Source organism: Malus domestica, chromosome 15 (genome assembly GCF_042453785.1).
Source record: "Malus domestica chromosome 15, GDT2T_hap1".
NCBI classification, from domain to species: domain Eukaryota; kingdom Viridiplantae; phylum Streptophyta; class Magnoliopsida; order Rosales; family Rosaceae; genus Malus; species Malus domestica.
In genome coordinates, this window is record NC_091675.1 from 47,255,383 (window position 1) to 47,274,051 (window position 18,669).

An 18,669-nucleotide genomic window follows, 5' to 3' on the forward strand; every position below is an offset into this window, starting at 1 on the left:
CCTGTATGAAATTAAACATAAAATTATCTTTTATTAATATTTTTTAAAAACAATTTTTAATACCAATTGTCTGGGCAACTCGTTTACGGGGTGGACCGAGCAGTTACTATTCACTAAGGGCAGTCATTCCCTTTACCCAAATTTGCTGGACAATAATTGTCTTAGTGGGGTGGACCTTTTAAAGATTGTCTGATGCAGATTTTAACAACCAAAAAATAATTTTGTTCTCCTTATTCAACATTTCGAAAGACTCTTCCACTTATACATTAATTTCTTATACAAAAGAAATTAAAATCTGAAAGATCATGCTAATATTTTGAGTGTTAGGGTTTGTCTTAGGAGTGCAAAACTTTGAAAAACATAAACTGTTTGGATGTGATTCATTGTATCCGCAAAACTTATTCGCACATTAAAGCAAATTTTCACCCCTCGTATCATAATCATAACTCATATATTATAAAATTTCTTCAGCACCAAACTTAAACGTCGTCCTATATGACACTCCAAAATATCCTCTTGCATGTTTTTAGTTGGAGACCATGAATGATTTTACTCACCAAAAACAAGAGAAAATTGAGTTTAAAAGAAAGTTAAGTTTTCTATAAATTTAATTGGTAAACATATCAAACAACAACAACAACAACAACAAAGCCTTTTCCCACTAAGTGGGGTCGGCTATATGAATCCTAGAACGCCATTGCGCTCGGTTTTGTGTCATGTCCTCCGTTAGATCCAAGTACTCTAAGTCTTTTCTTAGAGTCTCTTCCAAAGTTTTCCTAGGTCTTCCTCTACCCCTTCGGCCCTGAACCTCTGTCCCGTAGTCACATCTTCGAACCGGAGCGTCATTCGGCCTTCTTTGCACATGTCCAAATCACCGGAGCCGATTTTCTCTCATCTTTCCTACAATTTCGGCTACTCCTACTTTACCTCGGATATCCTCATTCCCAATCTTATCCTTTCTCGTGTGCCCACACATCCCACGAAGCATCCTCATCTCCGCTACACCCATTTTGTGTACGTGTTGATGCTTCACCGCCCAACATTTTGTGTCATACAACATCGCTGGCCTTATTGCCGTCCTATAAAATTTTCCCTTGAGCTTCAGTGGCCTACGACGGTCACACAACACGCCGGATGCATTCTTACACTTCATCCATCCAGCTCGTATTCTATGGTTGAGATCTCCATCTAATTCTCCGTTCTCTTGCAAGATAGATCCTAGGTAGCGAAAACGGTCGCTTTTTGTGATCTTCGCTAGATTGCTCCGGTCATTAGTGTGGATAAGTATATAAATGGATAGAGATAGGAAAGCAAACACAAGATGTACGTGGTTCACCCAGATTGGCTACGTCCACGGAATAGAAGAGTTCTCATTAATTGTGAAGGGTTTACACAAGTACATAGGTTCAAGCTCTCCTTTAGTGAGTACAAGTGAATGATTTAGTACAAATGACATTAGGAAATATTGTGGGAGAATGATCTCGTAATCACGAAACTTCTAAGTATCGGAGTGTGGTGTCGTCTTGACTTGCCTTATCTGTCTCATAGGTAGATGTGGCATCTTCTCTGGAAGTACTCTTCCTCCATCCAGGGGTGGTATCTTTAACTGGTGGAGATGCACAAGGTAATGTATCAATTTCACTTGAAGCTTACTTATAGTTTCAGGCTTGGTCAAGCGCGATACAAACCATGTAGTAAGAGTCCCCCAAGTCGCCGAGCTAGGGGGTCTGCTGAAAGAGGTGACAGACAAGGTAAGCAATCAGAGCTCCGACTGATTGTTCACCTTCTTCCCATCTTGCAGCAGCATGAAGGATAAAGAGAAGAAAAATGAGAAGAGATGATATGAGATACTTTTGCTTTTGAAGAAGTAACTTTCCACAGGCTTATTCTTGAACTGAGCTGGAGGGTTTTCTGGTTTCCTCCAGAGTATAAGGCCGACTGAAGAATTTGAGGGTCAAAATAAGTCCATCAAATCTAGAGTACGTTCCACCCTGCTGATATGGGATACTTTTGCTTTTGATAGAGTAATGGATGTATCGGCACGTGTGCTGTTACGCTTGTCTCCACATGCTTCCTTGTATCCTTCGCACTTGCCCTATCTGTTCCTCAAGCAGATGCGGAATCTTCCCTGGAAACATAAGATGTTGAAGATGAGTACTCGAGAGCAATGCCAGGTAAGTAATCAGGTAAGGGGTTCCAGGCAGTCAGTTCCTGGCTGGAAGCTTGATTCCAAGTGCTGACTGATTGCTCTCTTTCTCCTTGTCTTGCAGGTAAAAACAAGGCCAAAGGAAAAGACAGGGAAAAAGCATGATATGGGATACTCTTGCTTTTAACCCTGATGATATGAGATATTCTTGCTCTAGTATAGCTTGTTTGCAGAGGTATTATCGGGGGGAAAGAAAGCTGAATATTTCGAAAGGCTTCGTTGGGAGTGCCCTCTCAGATATGATGAAGGGTTGAGCATTTTTGCAGGTCTGCCTGTCTGTTGGGGATGGAGGTCGACATATATAGGAGTCTCCCTAACAAGTAGTAATGCTATTCCTTTACCCTGCTTGGTCATAGCACGGTAGTGGGAGCTGCCAGTTTCACATGTTTTAACTCTGTCAGAGCACTTTGAAAAAGTGGTCTGTGGTATCTGGCTCTCGAGATTCGGAGAACGATGCCTCTTCGATTTTTGAGAAAGCAATCATGCTGGGGGTCTGGCTCTCGAGATTCGGAGAGCAGTGTCTCTTCGATTTTTGAGAAAGTAATCATGTTGGGAGTCTGGCTCTCGAGATTCGGAGGGCGGTGCCTCTTCGATTTTGGAGCAAGCAATCTTGTTGGGAGTGTTGTCTCGAATGTGAGTAAAGGTTGGGCATGTTTGTTAGTCTACCTTGCCACGAAGCACAAAGGTTGACACACAGGGACTTTCCAATTATCCAGCAATGGTACTGTTCCTTTACCCTCTCTTCGATTTTGAGAAAGTAGTCATGTTGGGAGTCTGGCTCTCGAGGTTCGGAGGACGGTGTCTCTTCGATTTTGGAGCAAGCAATCTTGTTGGGAGTGTTTTCTCGAATGTGAGTAAAGGTTGGGCATGTTTGCTAGTCTACCTTGCCACGAAGCACAGAGGTTGACAAACAGGGACTTTCCAATTATCCAGCAGTGGTATTGTTCCTTTACCCTTGTGGGTAATAATATGGTAGCTAGAACTTCAAAATTTATGTGTCTAAACTTTGTTAGTGCTGTTTCTTTGCTATTCTTTTACCTTTCTTGGTCAGAGCGATGTAGTGGGAGCTGCAAGCTTCACGTGCTCAACTTTGACAGAGAACTTTGGCAAAGTTATCTGTGGTACCCATGAGCTATTGTTGCGTGTGAGAAATGGGTGATTGAACAGTAAGATTCATGTGCTTTCTACTTCCCCAGAAGTCTTCGACAGAATGCCCATAATTTCTGCAAAGCTGAGTGTGCGTGTGACAGGTGCTGACAAGGCTAGAAAAGTAGGTGCCTCTTCGATTTCTGAGATCGGCCCTCGTGGTCTCTGAGCAGCCCAGCTTTTGAGAAAGCGAGCGCCTCTTCGATTGATTCGGAGAACGATGCTTCATCGATTTTTGAGAAAGCAATCATGCTGGGGGTCTGGCTCTCGAAGATTCGGGGAGCAGTGTCTCTTCGATTTTTGAGAAAGTAATCATGTTGGGAGTCTGGCTCTCGAGATTCGGAGGGCGGTGCCTCTTCGATTTTGGAGCAAGCAATCTTGTTGGGAGTGTTTTCTCGAATGTGAGTAAAGGTTGGGCATGTTTGCTAGTCTACCTTGCCATGAAGCACAGAGGTTGACACACAGGGACTTTCCAATTATCCAGCAATGGTACTGTTCCTTTACCCTCTCTTTGATTTTTAAGAAAGTAGTCATGTTGAGAGTCTGGCTCTCGAGATTCGGAGGACGGTGCATCTTCGATTTTGGAGCAAACAATCTTATTGGGAGTGTTTTCTCGAATGTGAGTAAAGGTTGGGCATGTTTGCTAGTCTACCTTGCCACGAAACACAGAGGTTGACACACAAGGACTTTCCAATTATCCAGCAGTGGTACTGTTCCTTTACCCTTGTGGGTAATAATATGGTAGCTAGACCTTCAAAATTTATGGGTCTAAACTTTGTTAGTGCTGTTTCTTTGCTATTCTTTTACCCTTCTTGGTCAGAGCGATGTAGTAGGAGCTGCAAGCTTCACGTGCTCAACTTTGGCAGAGAACTTTGGCAAAGTTATCTGTGGTACCCATGAGCTATTGTTGCGTGTGGGAAGTGGGTGATTGAACAGTAAGATTCATGTGTTTTCTACTTCCCCAGAAGTCTTCGACAGAATGCCCATAATTTTCGCAAAGCTGAGTGTGCGTGTGACAGGTGCTGACAAGGCTGGAAAAGTAGGTGCCTCTTCGATTTCTGAGATCGGCCCTCGTGGTCTCTGGGGAGCCCAGCTTTTGAGAAAGCGAGCGCCTCTTCGATTTCTGAGATCAGCCTTCGAGGTCTTTGAGCAGCCCAACTTTTGAGAAAACAAACGCCTCTTCGATTTCTGAGATCAACCCTCGTGATCTCTAAGCAGCCCAGCTTTTGAGAAAGCAAACGCCTCTTCGATTTCTGAGCAGGCGCCTCTTCGATTTCTGAAGCTCCGTCGAGTGCAGATTTTTATAGGGGCTGGCATTAAGTTCCAAAGCACACTTGAATCTCCACCAGTAGAAGCTTCATTCTTGCACTTCTAAGATCTTGATTTGTCCGACCTCTTCTCTCTTCAACACCTTTGAAAATGTCTGGCCCCTCCGACCGTCGTTTTGACTTGAACCTTATTGAAGAGGCAGCCCCGCCTTCTCCAGACAACATATGGCGCCCATCCTTCGTCTCCCCTACTGGTCCTCTTACCGTTGGGGATTCCGTGATGAAGAATGATATGACCGCTGCGGTGGTGGCCAGGAACCTTCTCACTCCCAAAGATAACAGACTACTTTCCAAACGGTCTGATGAGTTAGCTGTTAAGGATTCGATGGCTCTCAGTGTTCAGTGTGCAGGTTCTGTGTCTAATATGGCCCAACGCCTATTTGCTCGAACCCGCCAAGTTGAATCATTGGCGGCTGAAGTGATGAGTCTCAAACAGGAGATTAGAGGGCTCAAGCATGAGAATAAACAGTTGCACCGGCTCGCACATGACTATGCTACAAACATGAAGAGGAAGCTTGACCAGATGAAGGAAACTGATGGTCAGGTTTTACTTGATCATCAGAGATTTGTGGGTTTGTTCCAAAGGCATTTATTGCCTTCGTCTTCTAGGGCTGTACCGCGTAATGAAGCTCCAAATGATCAACCTCTGATGCCTCCTCCTTCTAGGGTTCTGTCCAGTACTGAGGCTCCAAATGATCCCCCTCCGGTGCCTTCTCTTTCTGGGGCTCTACCGACTGCTGAGACTTCTCCTAAGCAACCTTTGTGAAGGCTCCCTCTTGTGTGTTTATTTTGACTCATGTATATGTACATATTTGTAGCTTATCGGGGATATCAATAAATAAGCTTTCCTTCATTTCAACGTATTGTGTTAGATACACCAAAGCCTTCTTCGCTAAGTTCTTTGAATTTTCTTTTGTTGAAGTTGTATGTTGAAGCTTTCTGAGTGGAGCATGTAGGTTGGGGTAGTGTTCCCTTAATTTTCCGAGTGAGGAAAACTTCTCGGTTGGAGACTTGGAAAATCCAAGTCACTGAGTGGGATCGGCTATATGAATCTTAGAACGCCATTGTGCTCGATCATGTGTCATGTCCTTCGTTAGATCCAAGTACTCTAAGTCTTTTCTTAGAGTCTCTTCCAAAGTTTTCCTAGGTCTTCCTCTACCCCTTCGGCCCTGAACCTCTGTCCCATAGTCGCATCTTCTAATCGGAGCGTCAGTAGGCCTTCTTTGCACATGTCCAAACCACCGTAACCGATTTTCTCTCATCTTTCCTTCAATTTCGGCTACTCCTACTTTACCCCGGATATCCTCATTCTTAATCTTATCCTTTCTCGTATGCCCACACATCCAACGAAGCATCCTCATCTCCGCTACACCCATTTTGTGTACGTGTTGATGTTTCACCGCCCAACATTCTGTGCCATACAGCATCGCCGGCCTTATTGCCGTCCTATAAAATTTTCCCTTGAGCTTCAGTGGCATACGGCGGTCACATAACACGCCGGATGCACTCTTCCACTTCATCCATCCAGCTTGTATTCTATGGTTGAGATCTCCATCTAATTCTCCGTTCTTTTGCAAGATAGATCCTAGGTAACGAAAACGGTCGCTCTTTGGTATTTCTTGATCTCCGATCCTCACCCCTAACTCGTTTTGGCCTCCATTTGCACTGAACTTGCACTCCATATATTCTGTCTTTGATCGGCTTAGGCGAAGACCTTTAGATTCCAACACTTCTCTCCAAAGGTTAAGCTTTGCATTTACCCCTTCCTGAGTTTCATCTATCAACACTATATCGTCTGCGAAAAGCATACACCAAGGAATATCATCTTGAATATGTCCTGTTAACTCATCCATTACCAACGCAAAAAGGTAAGGACTTAAGGATGAGCCTTGATGTAATCCTACAGTTATGGGAAAGCTTTCGGTTTGTCCTTCATGAGTTCTTACGGCAGTCTTTGCTCCTTCATACATATCCTTTATAGCTTGGATATATGCTACTCGTACTCCTTTCTTCTCTAAAATCCTCCAAAGAATGTCTCTTGGGACCCTATCATACGCTTTTTCCAAATCTATAAAGACCATGTGTAAATCCTTTTTCCCATCTCTATATCTTTCCATCAATCTTCGTAAGAGATAGATTGCCTCCATGGTTGAGCGCCCTGGCATGAACCCGAATTGGTTGTCCGAAACCCGTGTCTCTTGCCTCAATCTATGCTCAATGACTCTCTCCCAGAGCTTCATTGTATGACTCATTAGCTTAATACCCCTATAGTTCATGCAATTTTGTACGTCGCCCTTATTCTTGTAGATAGGCACCAAAGTGCTCGTTCGCCACTCATTTGGCATCTTCTTCGTTTTCAAAATCCTATTGAAAAGGTCAGTGAGCCATGTTATACCTGTCTCTCCCAAAAGTTTCCACACTTCGATTGGTATATCGTCTGGGCCTATTGCTTTTTTATGCTTCATCTTCTTCAAAGCTACAACCACTTCTTCCTTCCGGATTCGACGATAAAAAGAGTAGTTTCTACACTCTTCTGAATTACTCAACTCCCCTAAAGAAGCACTCATTTCATGTCCTTCATTGAAGAGATTATGAAAATAACCTCTCCATCTGTCTTTAACCGCGTTCTCTGTAGCAAGAACCTTTCCATCCTCATCCTTGATGCACCTCACTTGGTTTAGGTCCCTTGTCTTCTTTTCCCTTGCTCTAGATAGTTTATAGATATCCAACTCTCCTTCTTTGGTATCTAGTCGTTTATACATATCGTCGTAAGCCGCTAACTTAGCTTCTCTGACAGCTTTCTTCGCCTCTTGCTTCGCTTTTCTATACCTTTCACCATTTTCATCGGTCCTCTCCTTGTATAAGGCTTTACAACATTCCTTCTTAGCCTTCACCTTTGTTTGTACCTCCTCATTCCACCACCAAGATTCCTTTTGGTGTGGGGCAAAGCCCTTGGACTCTCCTAATACCTCTTTTGCTACTTTTCGGATACAACTAGCCATGGAATCCCACATTTGGCTAGCTTCCCCCTCTCTATCCCACACACATTGGGTGATTACCTTCTCTTTGAAAATGGCTTGTTTTTCTTTTTTTAGATTCCACCATCTAGTCCTTGGGCACTTCCAAGTCTTGTTCTTTTGTCTTACTCTTTTGATATGTACATCCATCACCAACAAGCGATGTTGATTAGCCACGCTCTCTCCTGGTATAACTTTGCAATCCTTACAAGTTATACGATCCCCTTTCCTCATTAGAAGAAAATCTATTTGTGTTTTTGACGACCCACTCTTGTAGGTGATCACATGTTCTTCTCTCTTCTTAAAGAAGGTGTTGGCTAAGAAGAGATCATATGCCATTGCAAAATCCAAGATAGCTTCCCCATCCTCGTTTCTCTCCCCAAAACCATGGCCACCATGAAAACCTCCATAGTTGCCTGTCTCCCTGCCCACGTGTCCATTTAAATCTCCTCCTATAAATAACTTCTCCGTCTGAGCAATTCCTTGCACCAAGTCTCCAAGATCTTCCCAAAATTTCTCCTTCGAACTCGTATCCAACCCTACTTGAGGTGCGTACGCACTAATCACATTGATAAGTTCTTGTCCTATTACAATCTTGATTGCCATGATTCTATCTCCTACCCTCTTGACATCTACAACATCTTGTACCAAGGTCTTATCCACGATGATGCCAACACCGTTTCTCGTTCTATTTGTGCCCGAATACCAAAGTTTAAACCCTGAGTTTTCTAGATCCTTTGCCTTACTACCAACCCACTTAGTTTCTTGTAGGCACATAATATTTATCCTTCTCCTCACCATAACTTCCACTACTTCCATAGATTTTCCCGTTAAGGTTCCTATATTCCACGTTCCTAAACGCATTTTGCTCTCTTGAACTCTACCCTTCTGTCCTAGCTTCTTCACCCTCCCCCGTCTAATAGGATCAAAGTACTTCTTTTGTGTGTCCCGGGTAAAGTTGATAGGAGCATATGCTCCCAAACAACTTTGAGTGGAGTCGTTCGAAAAGAAGTTTCTATGGCCCCCTTGCTCATTTAACACTGCATCCGGGTGCCGATGGAGATACAGCGACCCTTGCTCACTTATCACTGTGCTCGGGCCACACAGCGCGCCACTTACGGGTGACGCCCTAGCTTTAGCGCGATTTTGTTCTGGATTCATTTTCATAAGGATTCGACGTGATCATGGAGTGCCGGCTGTCGACTACCTGACGCCCTCCCCCTCCTCCTTTATCCGGGCTTGGGACCGGCCATGTAAGACATAGGCGGAGTTGGTAAACATATCAAACACACCAAAAAAATAAAAAGTTATCCGTATTCTAAAATGTCATGCGGCGCTTCTCCATTGGTGCTCATACATCAGAATATATCATATAATTTCAAATATTCTTAGATGTATCAATATTAAAGAGTGGCGACCAATGCCCCACGCACTGATATTATTCACAATTTGCAATTTGATAGATGTGAATTTTATCCCAAAAAGCCTCATAAATAAGAGGTCAATCTGAATTTTTAAGTAGACTAACAAAAATTGCATATTAGCATCATTACATGTACAATTGGGAGCCAGTTTCTCACATTTTTAGATAATTTAAAATAGGTCAACCTAAATTGAGACACTACATTGGATTTTTTATTTTGCAGTTTAATAGATTCGGACAGTGCACTGTTTTAGTATGATTATTGGTTGATGACTCGTTTTTACTTTTTTTTTTTTTTTTTTTTGGTTCTTGTGGATGCAAATTTTCTCCTCCTCGATCTTGGACGATTTTGCACCTACAAAACAACTAGCACCTTAGGTTAAGGCCAAAAGCCTCACGCGCCCACGATGAATATTTGGGGGGGGGGGCTTTAGCCGAAGAACCTCCGATACCAAAGTTAGAATTTTAGATAGAAATAATGTTTAGAGTATTTAGGATTTTTTGCAAGAGGATTGGAATCATCTTTTGTGAGAAAAATAGGTGGTATATATAGGATATAGCCGGTCCCCTTTGGAGAAAAGTTGGCCGGCCTTTGGATCAAATTTGGGTGCCATTTGTGGATTTAATTAGTCCATTAATATATTAATTAGAAATAAATATATTAATTGACTAATTAAAGAAATGTTTTTGGGAGTTTTTGTATAATTGGCTAATCAATGTCACAAAAAAGGAAAATTATGGTGGAAAAAAGAAGGAAATGGCCGGCTCCCTTTGGAGAAGGGGTAACCGGCCTTTAGGGTAATTTTTGGGCTTAATTTGGTGATGTAATTAGCCTTTAATATATTGATTAGGTATAAATATATTCATTGGCTGATTAATCATAATAAAAAGGGATGTTATGGAATGTTTTTGAAGGTTATGGAATGTTTGAAATAAATGGCTAATTGAATAAGGAAAAAATGAGGTAAAAAATATATGGAATGAAATAAGTTTTGAATTGTTACCTATTTTGGGTACTCCTGATTTGGTTGATGGATGATTTTCCACTGCTTGCGTGTAGGAGACCCAGTGTGCCTTGAGGGTAAATTTGTCATCTTCACCAAAAAATCCACGTGTCGCCTTGTGATTATTTTTGGCTCCACAAATGCCCACACACCTACTGGGCTGCTCGTAGGAAAGGGCAGTAGGTGTAGAGATCTTCTTGCTTTAGGAAACTTAGGACTGCTTCCTGTTTTGATGTAGATTCCCTCTTTAATATGAAATTAGATCCTTCTAGGAAAGGGAAATAAATTTCTCTCAAAGCCTATTTAAGTCCACCTTAAGTGGGTTATTAAATCAACTTTGGAGAGTGATTTATTCTACCCTACAAGAGAGAGAAAGCTTAAAGGATATTTGTTCCCCTTCCCCTAGCAATCTTCTACACTTGCCCGTGCAAATGACCGTCTTTCGTTGCTTTTTTCTTCTTCTCCGCGCCGCACCGATGTAAGGAAAACTTAATTCTCCTTGTCTTCTTCTTGGGAGGTGCTGCCACGGGGCAACCGTTGGGATGGTGCGGCACGTCGGCTGGCAGGGACCATGAGTCGACTTGTCATGAGCCAAGAAGGTGGTGTAGTAGGGGCCATTGCTTGTGCTGCTCGACTTAATTGAAGCCAAGGATTAGCTCGGCATGGGTCGAGGAAGTGGTGTGGCATGGGCAAAGGGTTAGGGCTGCCATGTCTGAGCTGCTTGCAAAAAATGAAGAAACTGCTTGAGTTTGATTTCTCAACAGTCGTAGATGGAGCAGTGAAGGATAGAGCTGCCAGGATTGGAGCTGCTGTAGATGAAGTGTCGAATGAGCGAACTGTTAAGTGCAGAAGTGGTTGCTGCCACCAGACCATTTGCTGCCTAGTTGATCTTCAAGCATTCGATCTTTTAATCTATGTGGCCTTCTCGCACTGGAGAGTTTACCCAGATGAGTGTCAGGGAATTACTTTACCCTATAGCACTGGAGAGCAATTAGTTTACCCTCTCGCGCTGGAGAGCAATTAGTTTACCCTCTCGCGCTGGAGAGCAATTAGTTTACCCTCTCGCACTGTAGAGCAAACCCATATGGGTGTCGGGGAATTGGTTTACCCTCTCGCACTGAAGTGCAATTAGTTTACCTTCTCACACTGGAGAGCAATTAGTTTACCCTTTCGCACTGAAGAGCAATTAGTTTATCATATTGCACTGGAGAGTAGACCATTTTGGGTGTCGGGGAATTAGTTTACCCTTTTGCACTGGAGAGCAATTAGTTTATCCTCAAGCACTGGAGAGTAGACCCTTTTGGGTGTCGGGGAATTGGTTTACCCTCTCGCACTGGAGAGTAATTAGCTTATCCTCTCGCATTGGAGAGCAGACCCTTTTGGGTTTTTAGCAGTGGTTATGGACATTAGTTGAGCCATACTTGTGAATAACTTCTTGAATCTTCATTGAGAATAAAGAAATAAATCAACTGTTCTGGAAGGCAGAAACTGTATAACAAACTAGATAATATTCGGCCTGTTTCGTTGGCTTGTCAAGATACTCGTCGCATTGGCCCTCATTTGTCAGCTTTTCAAGATACTGCTTCCACTTCAGGCAGCCGTTGGTAGTGTGGCCTGGTCGTTGATGAAATGTGCAATACTTTATATGATCTAGCCTAGTAAGATCGCCTTTCATGGGTGGCGACAGTTCGAACCAAGGTTCGTTCTTGAGCTTGCAGAGAATTTGGCCGATTGGAATTGTGAATTTGGTGAATGTTTCAGGCGCTGAGTCTTCTCTAGTTGGGGAACGTTCCATGTGCTTCTTTTCTGACTCGTTTTTGTTAGACTGCTTGGCCTCATCCCATAGTGCATGTTTTTCTCCCAAAGCATACGAAGCTGCTAGGGTTAGTTCTTCTTCCATGATCAGTTTTCTGAATAAAGGATGTTCAATGGGAAGTCTATTTCTGAATTCTGCCGTTGCTATGTCTTCGTTGCAACCAACAATCTTGGCCTTCTCCGCTTTAAATCTCTTGACATAGTCGTGAATTGTCTCCCAAGGGTCTTTTACGATGCTGAAGAGATGGTTGGATGTCTTTTTGATTGAGCGGTTAGACAAATACTCCTTTGTGAAAACAAAGGACATTTTGTTAAAACTCCGGATCGACTGCGGTGGCAGAGTGTGAAACCAGTCTTGCGCTACACCTTGTAGAGTTGTGGTAAAATTTTTTCGCATAAGCGCATCGTTGTTCCTGTAAAGGATCATGGTACTACGATAGTGCTTGAGATGTCGATATGGATCTTCGTCTCCCTTATACGGAATGAAGTGAGGCATAGTGATCCCGCGACATGGATCTGTCCGCTCGATCTCATTCGTGAATGGTGACATGCTTATGTTGATCATGTCTCGTCGAAACGCATTGTCAGTAGCCTCGTTATGTTGGAAATTGTGCAATCGTTCGGTTATGAGTCTCTCAACTTTTTTTTGAATTTGCCTCTGCTGGGGCAATGGAACTTTCGGCTGCATCTAATCGTGATCTATGGGTCTAGGCCGCTCTTCCCTATGCTCGACTCGTCCATGTTGCAGCTGCGGTGCATGTGGCATGTATCTTGCAGGCGAACAGGTCGTTCACAGGCTGTCGATTGAACTTGAGTCGGATTGAGTGACTGGTTTTCTCCATCTACCATGCTGCCTACTCCGATGTGAAGTGGAGAATGCTCCTTACGATCCTAGTTAATGCTCATTGCGAGCCTAGTTATGAATGAACATTTTGCTTGGAAGGTTGTCCATGTTGATAATCGGAGTGTGACTTCAACCATGAACGTATGCTTGTCCGTGGGCTTGATTGGGAATGCACGCTCCTCCGCGCACTAAGACGAGAGTATACGTTATCTTAAGGACCCAGGCGGGAGCGTAAACTGCCAGAACGCTTGGAATGTGGCTAGTTAAGGGGCTGTTTCCCAGGACGCTGGTGGAGAGGTTTGTCTGCCCTTGTCCTACTTCGAGACACCTCGTCCAGGGCACGTTGGATCTCTATGCATTGCAAGAGTTGATTCACCATGGTCGTCTATTGTGAAAGGGCGCTCGTCAACTCTATGACTTGTTGAGTCAAGTGTTGTTCGCCATTTGGATTGAAAGAGCTTGGAAGAAATATACCTCATTGAGCAGTGGAAGTGTGGTAGACTCCGGGTGCAAGATTTGAATTAGGAAATGTCAAATCCGTGGAGAAGTACGATGAAAATGCCCCTGGCTCGATGGTTGCTTCGAATAGTTGAGATATTCTCGGGCCAACTTGAGCTGCTTGGGAAACCATGGCAGACAAGGCTGCGGAAGAAGGCAAGGCTGTGAAGCAGACTGCTCGGCGTGTGATGCTTGCGAATGCGAGGCTTGAGCTCAACTTGGCAACACATAGGGCTCGCGTTAGGCATGGAGTGACATGTCTCGGGCCGTGGTGGTGGAGTCATGGACCTGGCTGTGGGTGATTGCCGTGGTGGCCACCGCGGTGGTTGCCATGGTAGAGCCTTATGGTGGTGGTGCGTTCCCCCTAAGATCACATGCCGCAGTCCCATTTCTTGAATATTGGAATTTTCACTTGTGGAATTCTTTAAATTTCTAGCCATTGTATTTCTCTTTTTCGTTTTATCAAAGAATCTTTGCAAATAAAAAATTCTAATAATAAGAACGTACGAAAAATACAAGTGGACTAGGAAATAGAGAAAAACCTTTTTATGCAAGAGTCTTCTACGAGTGTGAATTTCAACTCTCAATGAAAGCACCAATTTGTGGATGCAAATTTTCTCCTCTTCGATCTTGGACGATTTTGCACCTACAAAACAGCTAGCACCTTAGGTTAAGGCCAAAAGCCTCACGCGCCCACAATGAATATCGGGGGAGCTTTGGCCGAAGAACCTCCGATGCCAAAGTTAGAATTTTAGAGAGAAAGAATGTTTATAGTATTTAGGATTTTTTGCAAGAGGATTGGAATCATCTTTTGTGAGAAAAATGGGTGGTATATATAGGATATGGCCGGTCCCCTTTGGAGAAAAGGTGGCCGGCCTTTGGATCAAATTTGGGTGCCATTTGTGGAATTAGTCCATTAATATATTAATTAGAAATAAATATATTAATTGACTAATTAAAGAAATGTTTTTGTGAGTTTTTGTATAATTGGCTAATCAATGTCACAAAAAAGGAAAATTATGGTGGAATAATGAAGGAAATGGCCAGCTCCCTTTGGAGAAGGGATGACCGGCCCTTAGGGTAATTTTTGGGCTTAATTTCGTGATGTAATTAGCCTTTAATATATTGATTAGGTATAAATATATTAATTGGCTGATTAATCATAATAAAAAGGGATGTTATGGAATGTTTTTGAAGGTTATGGAATGTTTTAAATAAATGGCTAATTGAATAAGGAAAAAATGAGGTAAAGAATGAAATAGGTTTTGAATTATTACCTATTTTGGGTACTCCTGATTTGATTGATGGATGATTATCTACTGCTCGCGTGTAGAAGACTCGGTGTGCCTCGAGGGTAAATTTGTTATCGTTACCCAAAAATTCACGTGTCACCTTGTGATTATTTTTGGCTCCACAGTTCTCATTTTCTATTTGGAAAAACATTCTAAAACCCTAAAACCAAACCACCCTGAAGACCTAGTACTCCAAAAATTCTAAACTCGATTTCAAATTCTAAACCCCAAAAATAATCAACCTCAAACTAACATTGTAAAATCCTAAAATAAAGAACGCCAGAATAAAAAAAATTAAATATTAAAACTCAAAATCTTGATCAATTCACTAAACACAATTTCAAGTCATTTTATTTGTAAAATAATGTTAGATGTAACTAATTATCATACTACACTCCAGTGAGATATAACTAATTTGACTATAACAAAACCCATATTAAACAGTCTAAATCCACATATTGCATAATATAAACTGCAATGGAGTGTTAGTACATCAATTATGACGTACCAGGAGGCCGGAATAAGCCAGCAACTACAGTAAAGCTAGTTCAACCTTTTTTTTTTCTTCTTCTTTTCTTTTTTTCTTTTTTTTTCCTCTAAGGGATGATAATAGATTAGGCGAGTTGACCTACGCATAAGGCTTGTCGTCGGAGTACAAAAGTGGAAATCTTACTCTCTAAACCCACACAATGCAGAAAGAAAGAACAAAGACTTCAGGATTAGCAATCAACTACAAGTAGGCTACTTCCTTCCCTCTTAGAGCAACTAGAAATATCCTAATAGAACGGGGCCCCCGTCCCTCCTCTATCTCAGTATTTATTAAAAAAAGAAAAGTGAAAACAAAAGAATACAAGCAGGGGACAATGCCAAAACTCGCTAAGAAAAAAACAAAGAAACATCAACGAAGTTAGGGCGAACTCCGGGTCACTAGCATGGGCGGCAACTATAAAATCTAGAACAGTAGACCAACAATAATAAGCACTACCAGCCGCGCCAAAAAAAGTTAAGGCATCAACAACTTAACTACCCTCTCGATAAATGTGTGTACAAAAAAAAACTCATCTGATAAAGGCGCCATAAACAATTGTTCCAATCAACCAAGAGAAACCAAGGAACTGATTTAGGGGAATTAATAACTAATATGAAATTAGTTTCAATCCAAATATGCTTCCAATCTCGAATCCAAGTAACACAAACCACCTTAATCAAAACTAATACTTCTGGAGCCACTAAACTAACAAACTCCGTATTTGAGGATAAAGAATCAAGCACATGTGTCTATCTGAATTACGAAAAATCCCACCAAAAACCAGCACGACTATTTGCAAAAGAACTATCTATATTCACCTTAACCCATCCATTGCGATAGGCACCAAATCACAGGAATGAATGAGGAGGCAATGGCGAAAATTAGGTAGATGCCCAAAGATGAGTAAATAGGAGGCACAGTTGATGGTGGACTACTACTACAAACGAAACACATAAGAGTTGCTTCACCTAAATCAAGTTAGTAGCCAACACTTAGTGAAATCTAAAAGGGCAGCTTTCATACCGAATCTGATTACGGAGTGACCAAATTCCCCAAATAAAAGTGCAAACCGCTAAAACCCAAAGCTTTCCAGTAGAACTTGAAAAACCAGCAATAAAAGTCTAAAAAAAAACATGTAAGAATGACTCGACCATATCCGGAGGATGCCGGAAGAGCCAACAACTATTTCCATAAAGCTACCGTCCAAGGGTATTCCAAACAGAGATGCGAAATAGATTCTAAAGCAGAATTACACAGAGAACAACAAGAAACTAACATAATTCCCATGCATTGACGTGGAAATTTAGGTTGAATTAAATGTATGTTTCATAGGTTGAATGAATGTACAAGAGAGTATATATAAAGTGAGGGAGATGGTTACAAGCAACCTTCCCTTGACAAACTCTACTAACCGAGTAAACCCAGTAAACCCTAAAGTTGTCACTCCTTAAATTAAGGGAGTGCAGCAAGCATCTAGCACATAACTATCAACAAGTCATCTAGCTGTAAATCTTCCTCAAATTAAGGGATTAAGCTTGATAATGAATCCCGTGACAAGAGGAAATTGAAAAACTGGTAGCATGGGTATCAGTCACCCCATATCATCCAATACTCCCCCTCAAGCTAGATCGAGCCAAGCTTGTCAAGGAGACACTGAAAAGAAACTTAAGGAAGTGCTTTCGTGAACACATCCGCCAGTTGATCATGACTGCGAGTATAGATGGTTTGAATAACTTGGGATTGAACTTGTGCCCTAATGTAGTGACAGTCCACCTCAATGTGTTTGGTCCTTTCATGGAACACTGGATTAGCAGCGGTATGCATGGCTACTTGATTGTCGCACATGAGTGACATTGGAGTAGAAATAGAGAATCCCAAGTTCTTTGAGCCAAATTAACTCATATGTTGTCGACCAACGCGACCAAATTATTCTTATCAAGTTCCCTACACGAACAGCAGGATAGAAATACATATCAAAGATCATTAAGTTCTATGAAAATCATAAGCATTGACAAGCCATTCGTAACTATGAACAGCATGATACTCCTGCCAAGAATTCACTTAACACAATCATGACTAGTGACTTTTACTACTTGTGAATATAAGCTCATAACGACTAGGTGAAATCATAACTGAATGTAATCAATTCATATCACATATATGTTCATGGCTTTGAATTTGCCTCTAGCCAAAACGAGTTTAGTTTGTCATGTTCATCATAATTGAAAACCAAATTAAAATAAACATTGGACAAAAACTAAGGATAGAAAGAGCCCAAAAACGCTCCAGCACTCCCATGGCAGATTTGGCACAATCCTTGGCTACTAGGCACGGCACAAAGGCTCTCCTTCTCCTTGTAAGCACATCACAAGCCTCCAAACACCTTCAGAAACTTGCGGCACTCATGTATGTTTTTCTCTCTGATTTCTCTATTGTGTGGTGCGAAAATAGGGTCAGAAAATATGTATTTATAGGCTAGGGTTTCAGCACAAAAGGTGTGGAGGAGAAGGAATACACAATCCTAGGGAAAAAGGGACTAGGAAATTCGCACAAAGCATCTAGAATGAGATATCTGGCAGATTTCTAGAAGCTAAAGGATAAAAGGGTGCGGCACCACTTAGGATCAGGAATAGGGCTTCTAGAAAATGGTATTTAGGTGATTTAATGTGCAATTGATTCCCCCTTGCAGCTGTAATTAAGGTAGGAAAAGATTAGGATAGGATAAGATAAGATAAGGTTGGATAAGGTTTTGGATAATGTTCCTTCCTTTTAGCTGATTCATTATCTTCTTTGTCTTGAGTTTATTTTCTTCATCTCATCAGCATATTCCTAGCCTCTTGAACTTCAAAAACGTCCATCCACCTTGCTCCATGCATGTGCTATCCATTCTTAGCCCAAAACTGCTCCAAAATGCTCCAAATTGCACTTTCTTGCCAACTTTATTATTTGAACCTGAAAACACACAAAAATAGCTTAAAACACTCTAATAAGTACTAGCTATGAAAATGCAAGAAAACAAGCTAACTAAGTTGCATAAATATGCTCCTATCACTATGTGGCGAGGTTTCCTCCAACAAACATACAATAGCCAGTGGTAGACTTCCTATCAATTGCATTCTCGGCCCAATCTACATCAGTGTAACCATGGATCTGAGTGGAGTGGTTGTTGTTCATAAGAATACCTCTACCAATAGAGCCTTTTAGGTAGCGTAGAATTCTTTTGACAATGAGAAGATGTTTCACAGATGGTGCATGCATGAATTGACTAACTAGGTTCACAACATAGGTGATATTAGGTCTGGTTATGGTAAGGTATATAAGCTTTCCAACTAACCTTTGGTAGTAACTCACATCGGTGAGAGGTTCTCCATCCATATCAAGATTTAGCTTACTATCAAGGGGAGTGATAACCGGTTTGCAATCGAGTAATTTAGCCTCAATGAGAAGATCGACAACATACTTGAAATGATTTAAAAACAAACCCTTTTGAGATGTTGCCATTTCAATGCCAAGGAAATATTTTAGTCTCCCCAGGTTCTTTATGGCAAAGGTGTGATTAAGAGATTT

General features: G+C 41.9%; 1 protein-coding gene across 1 annotated transcript; it reads right to left on the reverse strand.

Annotated features, from left to right (window-relative positions):
• Positions 1 to 11,589: 11,589 nt before the first annotated feature.
• On the reverse strand, positions 11,590 to 12,627 carry LOC114821421 (uncharacterized). Its single transcript, XM_029093514.1, has one exon. It carries the CDS (start codon positions 12,625 to 12,627, stop codon positions 11,590 to 11,592), a length of 1,038 nt encoding a protein of 345 aa, XP_028949347.1.
• Positions 12,628 to 18,669: the final 6,042 nt, after the last annotated feature.